We start from the raw sequence: 15,983 nt of genomic DNA on the forward strand, positions 1-15,983 counted from the left end.
GAGTATAAAAAATAACTTTTTCTATGCAACTAATTAAATCTGAAATAAAGATCTTTATTTTTTCACTGAAACTATTTAATTTATATTTTTCTAAGTCATAATATATTAATATTGTTTGTAATAAATTTCTTATAGTAGACTTTTTTATAACAAAAATAATTTCCAAGTAATTGTTTGCTCATCTAGATGATCCAAACAAAATATAATCAGGAATTAATTTATTAGTCTTCCATCATTTTCATTTTATTTCAATTTATAAACTGTAGATGAGTAAATCAGTTTTTAAACTGTAATTGGCATTCTATAGTTTAAAAATTACAAAGGATCATTTTAAATGATCATATTTGTTTTTATCCTTAGAAGTAACCATTTCCAAATACTTTATTAAGTATACTTAATACATTTCTTTAATATATAAAGCAAATCAGTTTCAATGTTTGTGAGTTTGCTGATATAAAATTTTAAAAATTTGTGAACGAAATATGTTTATAACTTACAATAATTTTTAAACTATAATTTTATTTTTAGTAGTTGATAAGGTGTTAGTTATAAAATAATGATAATTTGTAAAAAATTTTCTTAATTATTTTCTATTTATCATGGTTTTACTCATTACTTTATTTCAAAATTCATTAATGTTAGAGCTTCTAAATCATATATCTCTCAAGTTATTTTTAGATGAAAGAAAAGCCATTTACTTAAAATTCTACTACATTGATTTTAAATCTGACATCATACATAAAATGTTAGTTTAAAAAAATTTTGCATCTTGAAAAATTTTCAAACAAATAATCAATTGAATGCTAAATTTTTAATTTTGTTTATGGATATGAAAATCTTCAAAGAGATTTTTTTTTATCTATATCCAGTTTCAAAATACCAGAAATCCTCCCATCAAGCATAAAAGAATATTTTTTATGAGTAAGTAGAGATTGAAGAATTGAGAAGAGCTACAAGTCGAGCTTGACATTGTGATGCCGTTTCTGTAGCCCTTGACAAAACCATTCTTACTCATTGTTGCTCAAGTCAGACTTCACAGCTTTCAGGGGGGTCTCAGTTGATTACTGGTCAGTATAATTACTGATATATTAAATTAATAGTTAATTGAACAATTGATTGCTATATTTGTACTGGTCTATTAATCTAATTATTCTGACTTTTAAATAAAAAAGGCTTATTTATTTAATACAGCTGAAAGTAAGTAAATATTTTTTCATATTATGTATCAGAATTTTTTTTATCATGATGTAATCAACTGACAAACAGATGTAAATTGTAATTAAACTTTATTATTTATTCTAAACTAAAATAAACAACATATGAATATATAAAACTTTTTATGCATTTAAGTATGTATTTTTACATACATATGGACCTCCAAGAACAGATGCTATTATTTTTAAATTTAAGATACTTTAATCAGAAAAGATACCTACAAATAGTGTCAAATAGTAAAAAGTAGTAAGAAATTCTAAGTAAATGGCTCTATCTCTATTTGAAATGACTATAATTGGATAATTAGATGATAGAAATTACACTTACGCAGTTCTATATTTGATTTATTAAATTATTTCATTTTATAGATTAACATCTTTAGTTAGATATTAAAATGAATAAAGTGTTAATACGTAATTTGTCTACAAGGATTTATTATATTGGTGACATGTTTTCTTAAATTGCAGAACCAAGTTACCAGTATAATTAATACTTGTAATAAAATAAGTCCTTGGACAAATTATGTACTAAACATAAGGACACAAAGGCATATAATTGATGAATAAAGTGTTAGTTAGATCTTTTTTATATCAGATATATATATATTTTTTAATATGTTTTGATTTTAATAAGCACATACTAAAATTGAGGAAAAATTAAATGTTGTGAAGACAGTCTTACATAATTAAACTATTAACATAAATAAAACATTTTTCTCTTTTTTTTTTTTTTTAATTATAAAAATGTAAGATGGGAAGACTATTTGTCTTAAATGAGAATTTAAAGTAAAGCTAAATTCTCTTAGGTGAAGCACAGCACCATACTTATATTATGTTTACATATAAAGAAAATAATAAACTTTTATTACTATTATTTATGCCTTTATATATCTGATCATCAGAAAAGAAATTTGAAAATATGTGATCCCAAAATAATGTTAAATAACTGTCTTTATGTATATTTTGTTTACACATTATTGTTACAATTTAACAATAAGTTTATTTATGAGGAGTAGACCTAGCAAGACTGAGCTAACTATGCTTGTTACTATCATTATATTTGTTACAAGAAACATTCAAAATTTGAATATTTCTTTGCTATGGTTTCAAGGACTAACATTTGAAACTCAATAAATTAAAATAATGAGTATTTTTTATTAAGGAATAAATATCAAATTTATGTTCTAAAAAAAAAATTGTGTAAACAGAACTGAGATAAATGACTTGAGATTAAAGATTTCATAACTTTCCCAAATATTTTGGAGTCTTTCTTCAAATCTCTCTTCTTCAACTTAAACGAAAAGTTACATTGTCAATTTTTTTTTACATTAACAAAAAAGAGATAATTCTATCAACTTGTATTTTTACATGCATACGAGCCTCTAAGAACTACCAAGATTGTAAACATAAGTCTTTTTAGGTACCAATAATTTAGAATATACATGTATAAACTGTCACCTTAATTTTTGGCAACTTTTCACCATGAAAATCCTCAGTTTTATAGAGTAAGGAATTTCCATTTATCACATTTCTTATTATTTAAAATAAGAACGAGGTAACTCATTTCATTACGTCTATTCCTCATACATAAACTGTGTGTGATCACAAAGCATTATGCATAATAATAATACCTGACATTTCAGTCTCCCATATTCATTTTTGCAATTTATTTCTGTTTATTATTTTAATACTGAAAGATTGTTATTTAACATTATTTGTGTCCCATCCTAGTATACTGTATAAAACTTTTTCTTTAAATTTATCAGTATAATTTCTTTATAATATTAAAGCAACTTGTATTAATGAATAAATAAGAAAAATACATCTGAAATTATAGTCCAGTTTATATGAATAAATAAATTAACAATTAAAATACCTCACTTTCTAAAATGATTTTAGATTTCATCAAAAATACACATTTATGAATTAATTTTAATTTTTATATTCACTAAACATTCTATAGCAATTTCAAATCTAGTTAAATCTGAAATGTTTTTATTATGAATGACAGCTATTTTTTAATTGTGTGTTCAATATTTCACTGTCATATCTTCATTTTAATTAGTAATAAAATTTAATTCTTTATCATCATATTAAAAATAGAAATAGCAAAATAAATAGTAGAATATCATATGTATTTATTGTCTTATTTTGTTGGTAGATTATTTTAGAAATTCTAAAATAGAATTAAGATAAAACCTATATCTTTAACACTTATATATACACAAATGATGACTTTTTTCAGTTATGTTTTTATTAGTATGTCTTTGAAGAATATAAGATTTTGATAAAATTGCCAGGACTAAAACTGTATATTAGTTTTACAATTAAAGACTATACAATAATGAGTCTTTAACTGTATATTAAGAATATAAGCTTTTTAGTTGATACTAAATAATTTCTAATATACAGGATGTCCACTTAAACATCTGTTCAGGGGCAAAAGAGATCTTTTCAGCATTGCACATGTGTATGGATGTGGTGCATGCTTGTTCCAGCACTAAAATAACCAAAGAATTTTATGATGATTTAGCTTAACTAGAAGTAATCTCTGACTGTAAAGAATAAAGACAACATTGCAGAAATTGATACAAAAAGTGAGTTTTTTGTTCAAGACTTGTTTGTATCACTTAACAGACTGCATTATGTTTGCTTTTAAAGAGACATTAGGATTGTGTCACAATATGATTGGTCAAGATAACTTTTGTCATTTGCATCTTGCTCTGTTTCAAAAATTTACACATTTATTCTGAAATTATCACTTATCCCTTTTGCTGAATGCATTAATTTATTATTATTGTGGCATTTTTTAAATGAATTAATCTTTTGCCCTGATAGATACTTAACTATTGGTTATTTTGCTACAGAAACAAGCACTTCGTGTACACACTTGTGTAATGCTGGTAAGATCTCTTTTGCTTCTGGACACCTGTGTATATGTAACTTATATATATAAAGAATTGTTTGTTTTTCATGAATATTGTTTCCAAAGAGGAAACTCAAAACTTGTATTGTTTTAAAAATTATTAAAAGATCTTTCTTGAACAAAAACTTTTTACATGTTATTTTATACAAAGTATATCAGAATGTGAATTATTTTAAAAGATCTTAAAAGAAGGTTCTAAAGTTGTTTTAACTTTATAAATTACAAATAATTGTAATTTAAAAACGAAAGCAAATTAAAAATTTAATCTTTAACTAACAAATCATTGTTATGTATTGCAATTATAATATAAAAAATTGTAACATCAAACATGTACAATACATCATTCAATCAATTTGTGTGCCAAATTTTATTGATAATTTGAGTATGTAAATAAGACTGTTGTATTGTTCATGAAATATCATTTTAATAATATAATCTATAATTTTGGATTTTTTTTCCAACTTGTTTAAATTTTTCTCAACTCTTATTAAATAAAATGTTTATCTTTAGAAAAAAAAATTTTCAATTAATGCGAGACAAAATTAACTAATGAAATATTATACTGCATTGATATATTTATTGCAGTATAAATATTGTAAATGTATTGAAGGATTAAAAGTGTAAATTATTATATATAAGCAAGATCAGGGTTCTAAATATCAAGTGAAGATAGGTACAAAGTACGAAATTGATAAAACAGAATTCAACATTTTATATATGAAAAATTAATTTTATAAATCCTATTGGAAAATTTTAAACTTTTGAATAAAAAAATAATTCAGCTTTATTTATTAATTGTTTATCTCAAAAGTATGGTCTACAAGAAATTTATTTAGTCATTATATTAAATTCTGAATATAATAACAATAATAAAATTTTTGATGCTAAAAACCAATTGTAATATTCTTAATAATAAATTTTACTTCTTTTTTGTATTATTTAATATTGTTGTATAAAAATTATAAGGATTTTTTACATAGTATTTTAAGTCTCCAATTTTACTTTTACCTTTATTCTGTTTTATTGAAGAATAAACTATATAAAATAATTGAATTCTGTATATCATTACCTGTTTAGTATGTATCTTCATATTTTAATTATAAAATTAAAAAAAATTCCTAATGGACTAGAGAATTGTTTATAGATTCTCCAGTTAAAGTAATTATTAAGAAATGACTACAGTTAACATTTTTTCTATATTACTGTAGTTTAAGTGAAATGTCAATTTTATTGAACTATATTATTTTGCAAATGTGGAGTATTAAATAATAATTTTAAAACATGCCAGAGAAATATCGTTAAATTTAAAAAAATGTATATATTTATGTTCCATTTAATTAATCATTGTAATAACGACAGCATTTTTAAAAAAGCCTGAAATGTTTTAAGAATGAATTTTTGTATTTTGAAAATTCAACATTTTTTTATACTGTAGTAAATTTCTATAATAAATATATTTTTATTATAATAATTGTATATAACATATATATAATCAATTTTTATCAATGATCATGTACTTTTTATATAATGTAATATTAATTTTAATTTAAGGGCTTCCATAAAGTAACATTTTATGAATAAATTTTATTATTTACACTGTGTTTTTCTAGTGGCTGTTAAATGGTATCCAAATAAATTTGGGGATTGTAAGCGATTTTATATTCTAATAATTGTAAAGCCAACCATTGTAATTATTTTCAATATACTTTCAAAAAGTTTTATCTTATAATTTTGTAATGGTTATGTAATATACAGTATTTTAAAATGATGCTGTTTAAGCTGTATATGATATAGTATATAAAAATAAACTCATAACAATATGATTTATTACTGCATTTATTTATCATCATAATTGTATTCTCATCTCTTAATGCTTTCTATCAAGTAACATACAAATGTTTTATCCCAAGATACTTTTTTATAGTATTTTATTGAAGTAAGTTTTGTTAGACAAGACAATGACATTTAATAGCAACAAGCAATATTTACAAATGCATTACAGACAGTTAAATAATGCCCAAGAATGAGAGATTATTCATTTTATATTCAAATAGAATGATCTGAATCACTCTATATATCTTTTACCTGCATATTATTGATCACGGGTATAATTGAATAAGTATCATGAATGGTTCAATAAAACACCAGGTTTGAATTCATTCAACAAAATTTATTTAGTCCCCTTCAAAAATAATCCCCTCCCACTACAATGCACTTATGCCAATGTTTTTTCCAATCCTTAAAGTATGCTTTAAAGTTGTTTTTGTGAAACTCCTTCAGGTCTTGATTGCAGCAAATTGTTTTATTGCGTCAACTCAAAAAGATGACCACGAAATGAAAATTTTAGTCAAGGAAACAGGAAAAAGTCACATGGTGCCATATCAGGTGAATACAGGACTTCCAGAATCATAATTGTTGAATTTTCGGCCAAAAATTCACAAACAAGAGCATTGTGAACAGGTGCATTATTGTGATGCAAAATCCATGAGTTTTCTCACATAAATCAGGTTTTCTACGAATTGCTTTGTGCAAACAGTGCAAAATGTTCAAATAATATTCTTTGCTAACAGTTTGGCCAGTTGGAAGAAATTCATGATGCACAACAATCAAAGAAAACAGTCAATACAACCTTGATTTTTGACTGACTTTGATGTGGTCTTTTTGGTCTTGCTTCACATTTTCAACACCATTCACTTTGACTGTTGAGATGTTTTGGTATCAAAAGCAGAAATCCATGTTTCATCACCTGTTATCTTGCTTTCTCAAGAAGAATCATTCTTAAAAGATTTCCTTAGCAACATTGAATATGTTTTTGGAAAAAGTTCCGACATTTTCGGGATGACTTGAGAAGCGACGTGCCAGTTCCAAGTGATCCTTTAAAATTTCTTGACAAGATCTAAATGATATTGGAATATGTTCAATAATGTCTCTAATTCTTAAATGACAGTTAAGCACCAAATTTGATTTGAGTGACATATTGTTCATCAGTTGAAGTGGATTGTCTATCAGTGTGGTTTATCTTAGACATGTTCTTTGCCTTCCTTGAACATCTCGTACCATTTAAAAACTCTCGTTTTTGATAGACAATTGTCACCAACATTTCCAATGTTTTTGTAGCAGTAATTCCATTGCAAAAAAATTTAATGCACATTCTTTGATCAATTACACTCGACATTTTGAAAAATTGTCAGCACACAATTTCTTTGCATATAAATATTTTTGTGTGTAAACGAAAACAGATGGAGATATGGATTGCTGCTAGATATTGATGAGTCATACCAAACAATAAAATAAACAACAGCATCCTCTTGCATGTGCAAAGTTTAAAAGAACCACTCCTGATACTTTTTGATTACTATAGTATATTTGTCTGTTACAAATTATAAATTTCATTTTCCAATTAAATTTAAAAAAAAAATTTAACATTTAACATACATTAATATTACTGGAATATCTATATATTACCTTGATTGACAAGTCATCAGGCATTTGAAATAGAAATCAAAATATTAATACAATAAAACCTGTGTAAACAGACTTATTATTTGATTACACTGTATCAAATTACTTTTTGTATTTTGTAAGGTTCCATTTTGAACAGGTTTTAGCATTTTTTAATCTTTACTAAAAACTTGTTTTGTTGTAAAATTTTAGTAAACTTCAGCTTTTGTGAAAAATCAAAACTGGACATTAGAAAAAAAAGGAAAGGAACACGCACACACAAATATATCTAAAACCAGTTAAAAGAATAAAATTATTTAATTATATGTACGTATTAAATTATATGAACGTTTTCATCTGTCTCTAACAATCATGCCTCTGAGATATAATTAATTTAATTAAATTAGAAAAAATTTTCAAAGCTTACTATGTACCTGAATATGAAATTGTTTTCAACCCTCAGGCAACAAGGAAAATTTGTGTAGAAAAACCAGTCAAGCAACTTTCTCATTGGCTGATTTCATCTTGACTGGATTAAGCCAATTTTGGCTAATTTGAACAATGCACAGTTGCCCAGAGTTAACTCTGGCCAACTGTGCTTGTTCAATCAGTCATAATACTATCTCTTAAGGTGGCAGATTGAAAATCACTTGTTGCCATGTTGTTGAAAACCCTTCAGAGCATATGTACAAACAATATGAAGACAAGATCTGACAGAATTGTTTTGTACATTACAACTTCTGTAGTTATGTTGCCTCTGTTAATAGTGTTGATAAATTTGCTAATACCCCGAGGAAGTATATTTCTAGAAAACTTTTTTCAAATTTGAGTACAAGATATGGAACTTTCACTTTTAGAAGTCCTGTAACCATCACCATCAATTATGTGACTCTTAACACGAGACAGGAATTCTATTTCTTGTCAGCTAGTTGATTAGCAAATGAAGAAATCTAACTGGACTGCTAATTTCTTTACATGAAAATCCATAGCTGAATTGCTATAGTTACGAGCCTTGATCACTATGTGAATGAAGCTGAATTTAAAAAAAAAAAATTTGTTACCAACTACTACACAGTAATAACTTCACTCACTACCTGAAAACCTTACTCAAGACATTTTAACAATTACATAAGTTTAAAAGGTTATAGCTTTCTTGATTTTCAAAACTATAAAATAATGCATGTTTCTTAATACCCTGAATACTGCAGTTTAAATGTTATTTTTGTACATCTAAGTGGTTTCGTCCAGGTTTTACGGCATTTTTCCCATTGTACAATGGATGAAGCTAGTCTAGACTCTCAAACTTTCTGCCTGTTGACTTTTTCTCCTCTTCTTTAGACCAACATGTCCTTATTTTCAGACTTGCTGGATTGGAGGGTTAATAAGGATATTCATAGGAATAATTTAGATTAAGGAATACTAACATCTTGCTAATGTATATATTGATTTAACATATGAAAAACTTTTGCTTTATGGCTTGGCATTTTACAAAATGGAATGTTAAATTTTAAACTTTAAGATCAATTGTTATAATTGCAACTGTAAATAGTAATTAACATTTATTCTTTATTGTCTCATTGTTACTTTCACAATCAATTCAATAGTCACTCAGAATGAAGATTGTTTTTTCATCAAAGAACATTAACAATTACTACTTGTACATTATTTTTTGTTAACATAGTCATACAGCCCTAGAACAGATTGAGATAACCATTCAGAAATTACCAAAAAATGTCAACTTTTTCAACACAGCCTCAACGTATATACTCTATACAGGTACTCCTCACTTTACAACCTATCTACTTAACGACCACTCACACTTACGACCAATCAAGTTTCGACCTAAATTCAGGAAATCCCCTTTCTCAGTTGAGTGGCAAATGGTGACATGTACGCTGAGCATACTATAGGCTTGCTATGCACTTTTTCAGTCAGTTTCACTCTGACAAGCAGTCACTGTATAACCTCGTTTTTTTTACATATTTGTAACCCCAAAATAGTACAGATGTCAATGACAAGAAAAAGTATGGCATCATCCAGAGAAATTGTTAAGAAACGAAGGAAAGCTATCAAATCTGTGAAATAAAAAATTTGGCAACTTTGGATATCGGAGCACTTTTTGTATAAGTACCTGCAATGAAGTTTCTAAGAAAAGCCATTATGATCTTGCTGCAGCCATCATGTTTGTGTATTGATAAATATGTTGGTTGTCTTTATTTTTTGTGTATTCAGTGTACTGTATTGAACAAAATGGTTATGCGGCCCACGCTCGTCATTCTGTGTTATGTGGACCGCTGTGAAAAAAGTTTGGTGACCCCTGTTATAGATCAAATCAGTTAATGTATACAATATAGGTGAACACTTGTTTCAAAATTTCAAAAATTTTATATATCAGATAAAATATTTAAGTCAATTATGTAATTGTATTATGATAATTTCTTGAATAATCAATTCAGCAACATTATAATTATTTAATTCATCAATTAAAACTAAATTAGTGAGCTTAATGTTGTGAAAATTTAAAGATTACTAAAGATTCATTAAAGCATTTGTTTGGAAAAATTCGTCATATCCCAATTTTTTTTGTTAATTATAGAAATCATTAAGTAGATACATTGAATTTACCCATAATAGTTTTAAATATGATGATATCATTTTTCAAACTAAACAAAAAAATTTTTTTTTTAATAAGGTTAAGGTTGATGCATAATGCTAGCCACTATAACTAGTGTATAGCAAACTCAATGGTTATGCAGCATTGAACAAAGCCCTGCACACTACATATAATTTATATCATGCTATAAGCTAAGTGAGTAATGTGATATGCAGTTCTGGACTGGGTATGTTTACAGCCTGTAGCATAATTAGCACATGCACACACATTCCTTTTATGTTATCACCACTTGCACTGTTAGTTCCGTTGGAAACCGATAGACAGTGCAGTTTGTTCCCTCTGATGACTTTTGTACCACTATGAATTAATGTCGTCCATATAAGACTTCTTTTAATACTAAAATTAACAAAAGATGACATTGAAATGGCAAAATAATGAACTTATAAGCTAAGATCTATAGCTTTCTTTACCGGTAACTAGTCACAATATTTCAAAGGAATTAACACTGCATTATATTAGTAGCCACTGTGCACCAACTTTTAACTGTATTTTCATTTAGTGTAAATGCATTTACTTGTTTGTAAATTACAGAAATTTAAAAATTTATCTATAGATTAGTTTTATATCTTTAAGTTCTCAAATTTATCATGGCTTAGCTATTAAGATTTTTGTATTTTTTTTTTTAATTTTAATTAGAATTAAAAAGTAACAAAAATTACATACTTCAAATGAAATAAACATTTATTTTAATGAAACAAAATATTACAAATTTTGTATTTTCAAAGTCAAAATTTTTTAAAATTATAATTGTATTCAATAAAACTACATTTGCATTTTAAATATATTATCTGTTTTAATTTACACATTATTTACAATATTTTTTATGCAGTTTATATAAATTCCTATTTATTTTGTACATTTACAACACAAATACATGGATGAATTATGAAAATTATACTGAAATTATAATTTTGACTGAATACTTCCATTTCTATATATAGTTTTTGACATTTGATCTGGTAAAAATGATTCAATATCATATAAAATTGTTGCTACTTCTGATAAAATTGGCTTGAATGTAATTTTTCCATCCTTTTTTTCTTTTTGAATGGCATTTGAATGAGCTAGACAAGTAATACAGTTTGTAATAGTATTTACAGACAACGATTTATAATCATTAATTTCTTTTTTTTGTAGTAAAATTTCAATAGCTCTTTGAACTTGGTGTATAATATCTTTATTTGTGCCACCTTTAACCCTACCATTTAAAAATTGCTCACATAAAATTGCAAATGTCTGCAACAATGGAACCAAAAGACTTGCTAAAGCCTTTATTTTATTTTGATTTACTACTGAAACTTTTGAATCCTCTACAAATAAAATTTCTTCCTCCTGCATTATCTGTAGATGCATCTTAAATTCATCAATAATATTTTGTTCAAAAACAAATTCTTTGCCAAGTAATTTCAAAAGGATCTTATATTTATTAAAAACTACATCCAAAGCCAAAGATACATTATTATTTAAAGTGAGTGAAATCATGGAAAAATGAACTAGCAATTGCAGCACTTGATTGCTATAATGATAAATCATCATTTGTGGAATTGCAAGTTTCAGCATATCAACCGAAATTCTCAAAGTTTCGTAGTCATTTCGAGAATCGTTCACTTGACTTATTACTTCTACGTAACCGTCTGATAATTTCAGAAGATTGGAATGAAGATTTATATGATAAATAATAGATTCATTTAATGAAGTGTTCTCATAGACAATGCTTATTCCAGTTTTATTTAACAATTTTGTTAACCAGCCAACATTTGAAAATAAATCATTTAAATATACTTTTTGATTATTATCTACGTATCCGACGACAAGACAAATCAGTGGAAAAGGCGACAGCAACAAGTTACGCTGTTGTCTCTTTATTATATGATTTGCAAAATTAAGACATAATAATTGTTCTTCCTCATTAAGAGATGATAAAAAGCGAGGCTGAAGATTATGAATGCTTCTATCAATTTTTCCATTACAAAAATCTCTGACCGAAATCGGATTACCAAATTGTACGTACACGTTACCAAAATTTTGTTGCAAAATTTTACGTGCTTTAAAGAGTCCTTTGGTTGATTCTTTAGGTTTAGGAACACCTAGTAATTCGTACGAATATAGAATTTCTTCAAGCGTTCGGTCATAGCTGATACTGATCGGAACGACGGTAATATCGGGAACACGTGCGGTAAAATACAATTCTAAAGCCACTTGTAACAAACCTAATTTTGGAAGCAGCGACTTGGCAGTCCGGCTTCTAGTTCCTTCGACAAAAAATTCAACGGGAGCATCACCTCCGAGAACGTGCATCTGAACGTAAACCGTAAATATGGTCCAATATAATTTATCGTCGCTGAACTGCGTCTAATGAAGAATGCTCCCGAATTTCTCAGCAACGTCGAAACGGCCTTAAGACCTAAAAAATCTAACCCGGCGGCGATTACCGGAACAGGTATATTGAAATGGAAGCATATGTAAGAAACAAGAAGAAAATCGGCATAACTACGATGCGTTGGCATAAACAAAACAGGATATTTATCGGCGATTTTTCTCACGTTATCTATGCCGTCTCTGTTTACGTAAATGTGCCCATATAATCTTTTTGCCGCCTTTGCCAAAATGTAGCCGAAAAACCTTATGGCCTTCAACTGATAGTTATGATTCATTTCTTCAATTATCGCATTGGCTTCTTTTATTACGTCGTCTCTATTTATGCCTCTCTCTACGCTCAACCGAGAAATCATCATCTGAACTCTAGAATCTTTTAAAACGTTTTCGGCTATCTGTTTCGGAGTTTTCATCTCTGCAAATCTATACTTGGGACACTCCCACTTCCTGGTCACCCAGAACAGATCGCCGTCTCTCCGTCTGTCTTCCAATATATCCACATAGTTCCGGGCTTCAAATTTTTCCCGTAGCATACTCTCCGTTAGCGACACCATTGCATTTCTGAAAACGAATGACAGATAAGAAATTAATTACAATACTTTGTACCTCTTTGACAATTTATTTTTTATTTTTTGCCTAATTACATACATATGTGCGCGTCGTGCCAAATTTCGATAATTTTGCAATACTTAAATAGGTTAAAACAATTCGCAGGTCACCATGGAGAGAAATTGCACAAACCGTGTCAAACTTCCGACGAAATTCCAGGTAGAAGTTACCTTCGGGTCATTCATTCATGTATGTATACATAATCTATATGACTAAAAGTAACTTCCACTCTACATCCCGGTCTATTAATTACGTTTAAACCAAATAAACCATTGAAGAAAGTCTTCATTCTTAACCTCATGTTAAATGGGTGTGGCAGGCCAATTCTTAACTAAGCAAATTTTATCTGAAGGAACATAAGACGGTGCTTAAGCTTATCAATTACGCTTAGATTAACGCATTTTTCTTATTAAACTGTAATAATTCCACGTGTATTTGTAAATAAATATCCATATGATAATATATGCGAGTGGCATTTGTATACATTAATTACATTTTACAAATTATTACTTGCAATCGTATTAATTTAAGAATTAAAAAAAAAAAAACAAATCGACTCACAACCTCCGAAGACAACCTTCCACCGGCGACTTGACAAAGCGAGATCTGTCGGAATAACACGGATGATCACCCGATTCGATTTCGCGCATGCGTAAAATACACGCATCTGTATAATTTAAAACAATACAGTAATAGTAATAATTTAATTCAAAGGTTAATCTAATTTATAACATTAGAAAAATAATAATAATAATTGAAAAGTAAATAAATTATTATTATTATTAATTCAGCAGTTTTAATTGACTTAATTATGATCTCGAAATAACATCATATATAACGAGGAAAGCGACGCCATAAATTCATTATAATTGTTGTAGGTGTACTGTATATAATTTAATCATTTGTAATTTAAAAAAAAAAAAAAAAAAAAAAATAGCGAAAGGAAAATATAGTTACTCGGAAAGGAATATTATCTTAATATAGATCTTAAATTGAACATCGAGATAGCATTACGCGGGTATAATTATTGGTTAAGGAAAAAAATTGGCTTCGACTCGATTTGTTCTTATTTGAAAAATAACAGAAATTAAATTAGAATATAAAAGAAACAAGATGCTTGTTTATTTTTGAAATTCTTCTTTATTTATTTATTTATTAGAGTTAATATATTTCAATTAAATGAAAATATATACCGACTGATCGTAATGAAGTACCCTCTAATTAATCAACGCTGTCTGGAGAGAGATTTAGCAGTTCGAAATACAGCCAAATGTGGTACGGTGACATTTCGGAACACGCGGATGACGTTTCAGTAAAAAAAAAAATTACTACCAAAACTCGCACTAATGGTATTTTTGGCACTGCAAACAACAAACATTTTATCGGTACAAGACATTCCTGCATCACTTGTATACTACATACAAAGACTAGTGATGTGGGAGACCTTCAATATGGTCTCCATTCCGGTGATGTAAAATCTGAAAACAATGAGCAGTGCGTTAATGACTGACCATAATCGGTCCTATGTGATGCTTTCGCTTGCAGTGTGACGCTACAAAATTTGCAACGTGTCTTTGATAAACTACACTTTTAAGTGTTTCCCCACGAAAAAAATCGCACGAATTAAAATTCAAAGCGCCAAAAGTGCCCTAGCGGTAAGTTTTGACACTAATTTTTTATGGAAATGTCTTTCGCGAGTCCTGAAATATCACAATACCAACTGGACCGCTAAATATTTCTCTTGATAGCATTGAATAGGAGTACGTTAATTACAATCTTTTCATTTTGTTAGTTTCCGCAACCAACACGTGGGCGATCTGCCTGGGGGATGCCTTCCGGGAGGTCTTTTAACCTTCCGGGTTTTAGGAATTTCGATGAGATCCCGGAATCCAAAAAAGTAAAAAATGATGATACCGTATGCATGTGTGTTAGCATCTATTTTGTTTAAACATAAGTATTTTTGTCGGGAAAGTTACGCAACTCGCTGCTGGATCTTTTTGTTCAGGTAAAAACCAATTTCGCATTTTATGCTCAACAATAGTTGATAGCCTAAAGGACATGCTTTTTTTTTCTTTTTTTTTAAGAGGACAAAGCTATTGCCCTACTTTATATTTGTCTGACGACTAAATTGTCCAATATACGTTCTGGCATAGAAATTTCAGATTTTTTTCGATTTTTACAAATCAGAAAATCGTAATAAGATTTTAATAATTCTTAAAAGGAGGAAACAAAATTTAAATGATGTTTGATAACCAGCTAAGTGTTAAAAGTTGCTATTAATAAATTAAGCAATAATAAGTAGCCTAAATATTTTAAAAAATTCTTTAAAAATTTTTATTTAAAAACTAAATTTAAAATATAATATATAAACAAAATGCAAAAAAATTAATTATATTTGAAATAACACAGATTGACTTGCATAAACTCTTCTTACTGCAATTGTTACATCACAAGTATTCATTTGACTTACTTTTCATTGCGCAAATTTGTTGAATTACGTTTGGATCTGGTGTAAAATAAAATAATTTTTTACCAAGAATCTTGTCATATATTATGCAACGGTACTCTCTATTAATGGCATAGTCAAATAAAAAATAGAAAAAGTATATTGTGTAATAATAATATATCAAGCTAACGAATTTCATATTTAATCATTATTCATAAATACCATATATTATCATTTTCAGTGATCTTCAGAGATTTTATAATCGAAAAATTTCCCCTCTTCATTCTGTGAGTACTT

The 15,983-nt window shown here is 27.6% G+C and overlaps 1 protein-coding gene across 1 annotated transcript; it reads right to left on the reverse strand.

Annotated features, from left to right (window-relative positions):
• Positions 1 to 11,029: 11,029 nt before the first annotated feature.
• Gnpat (dihydroxyacetone phosphate acyltransferase) lies at positions 11,030 to 13,897 on the reverse strand. The gene is given in 3 exon segments (XM_067270152.1): positions 11,030 to 12,600; positions 12,603 to 13,192; positions 13,805 to 13,897. Coding segments are annotated over 3 exon segments (2,118 nt in total). The 5' UTR covers positions 13,891 to 13,897; the 3' UTR covers positions 11,030 to 11,158.
• Positions 13,898 to 15,983: the final 2,086 nt, after the last annotated feature.

This window comes from Centruroides vittatus, unplaced genomic scaffold, assembly GCF_030686945.1.
Source record: "Centruroides vittatus isolate TY-2023 unplaced genomic scaffold, ASM3068694v2 contig_364, whole genome shotgun sequence".
Classification (NCBI taxonomy): domain Eukaryota; kingdom Metazoa; phylum Arthropoda; class Arachnida; order Scorpiones; family Buthidae; genus Centruroides; species Centruroides vittatus.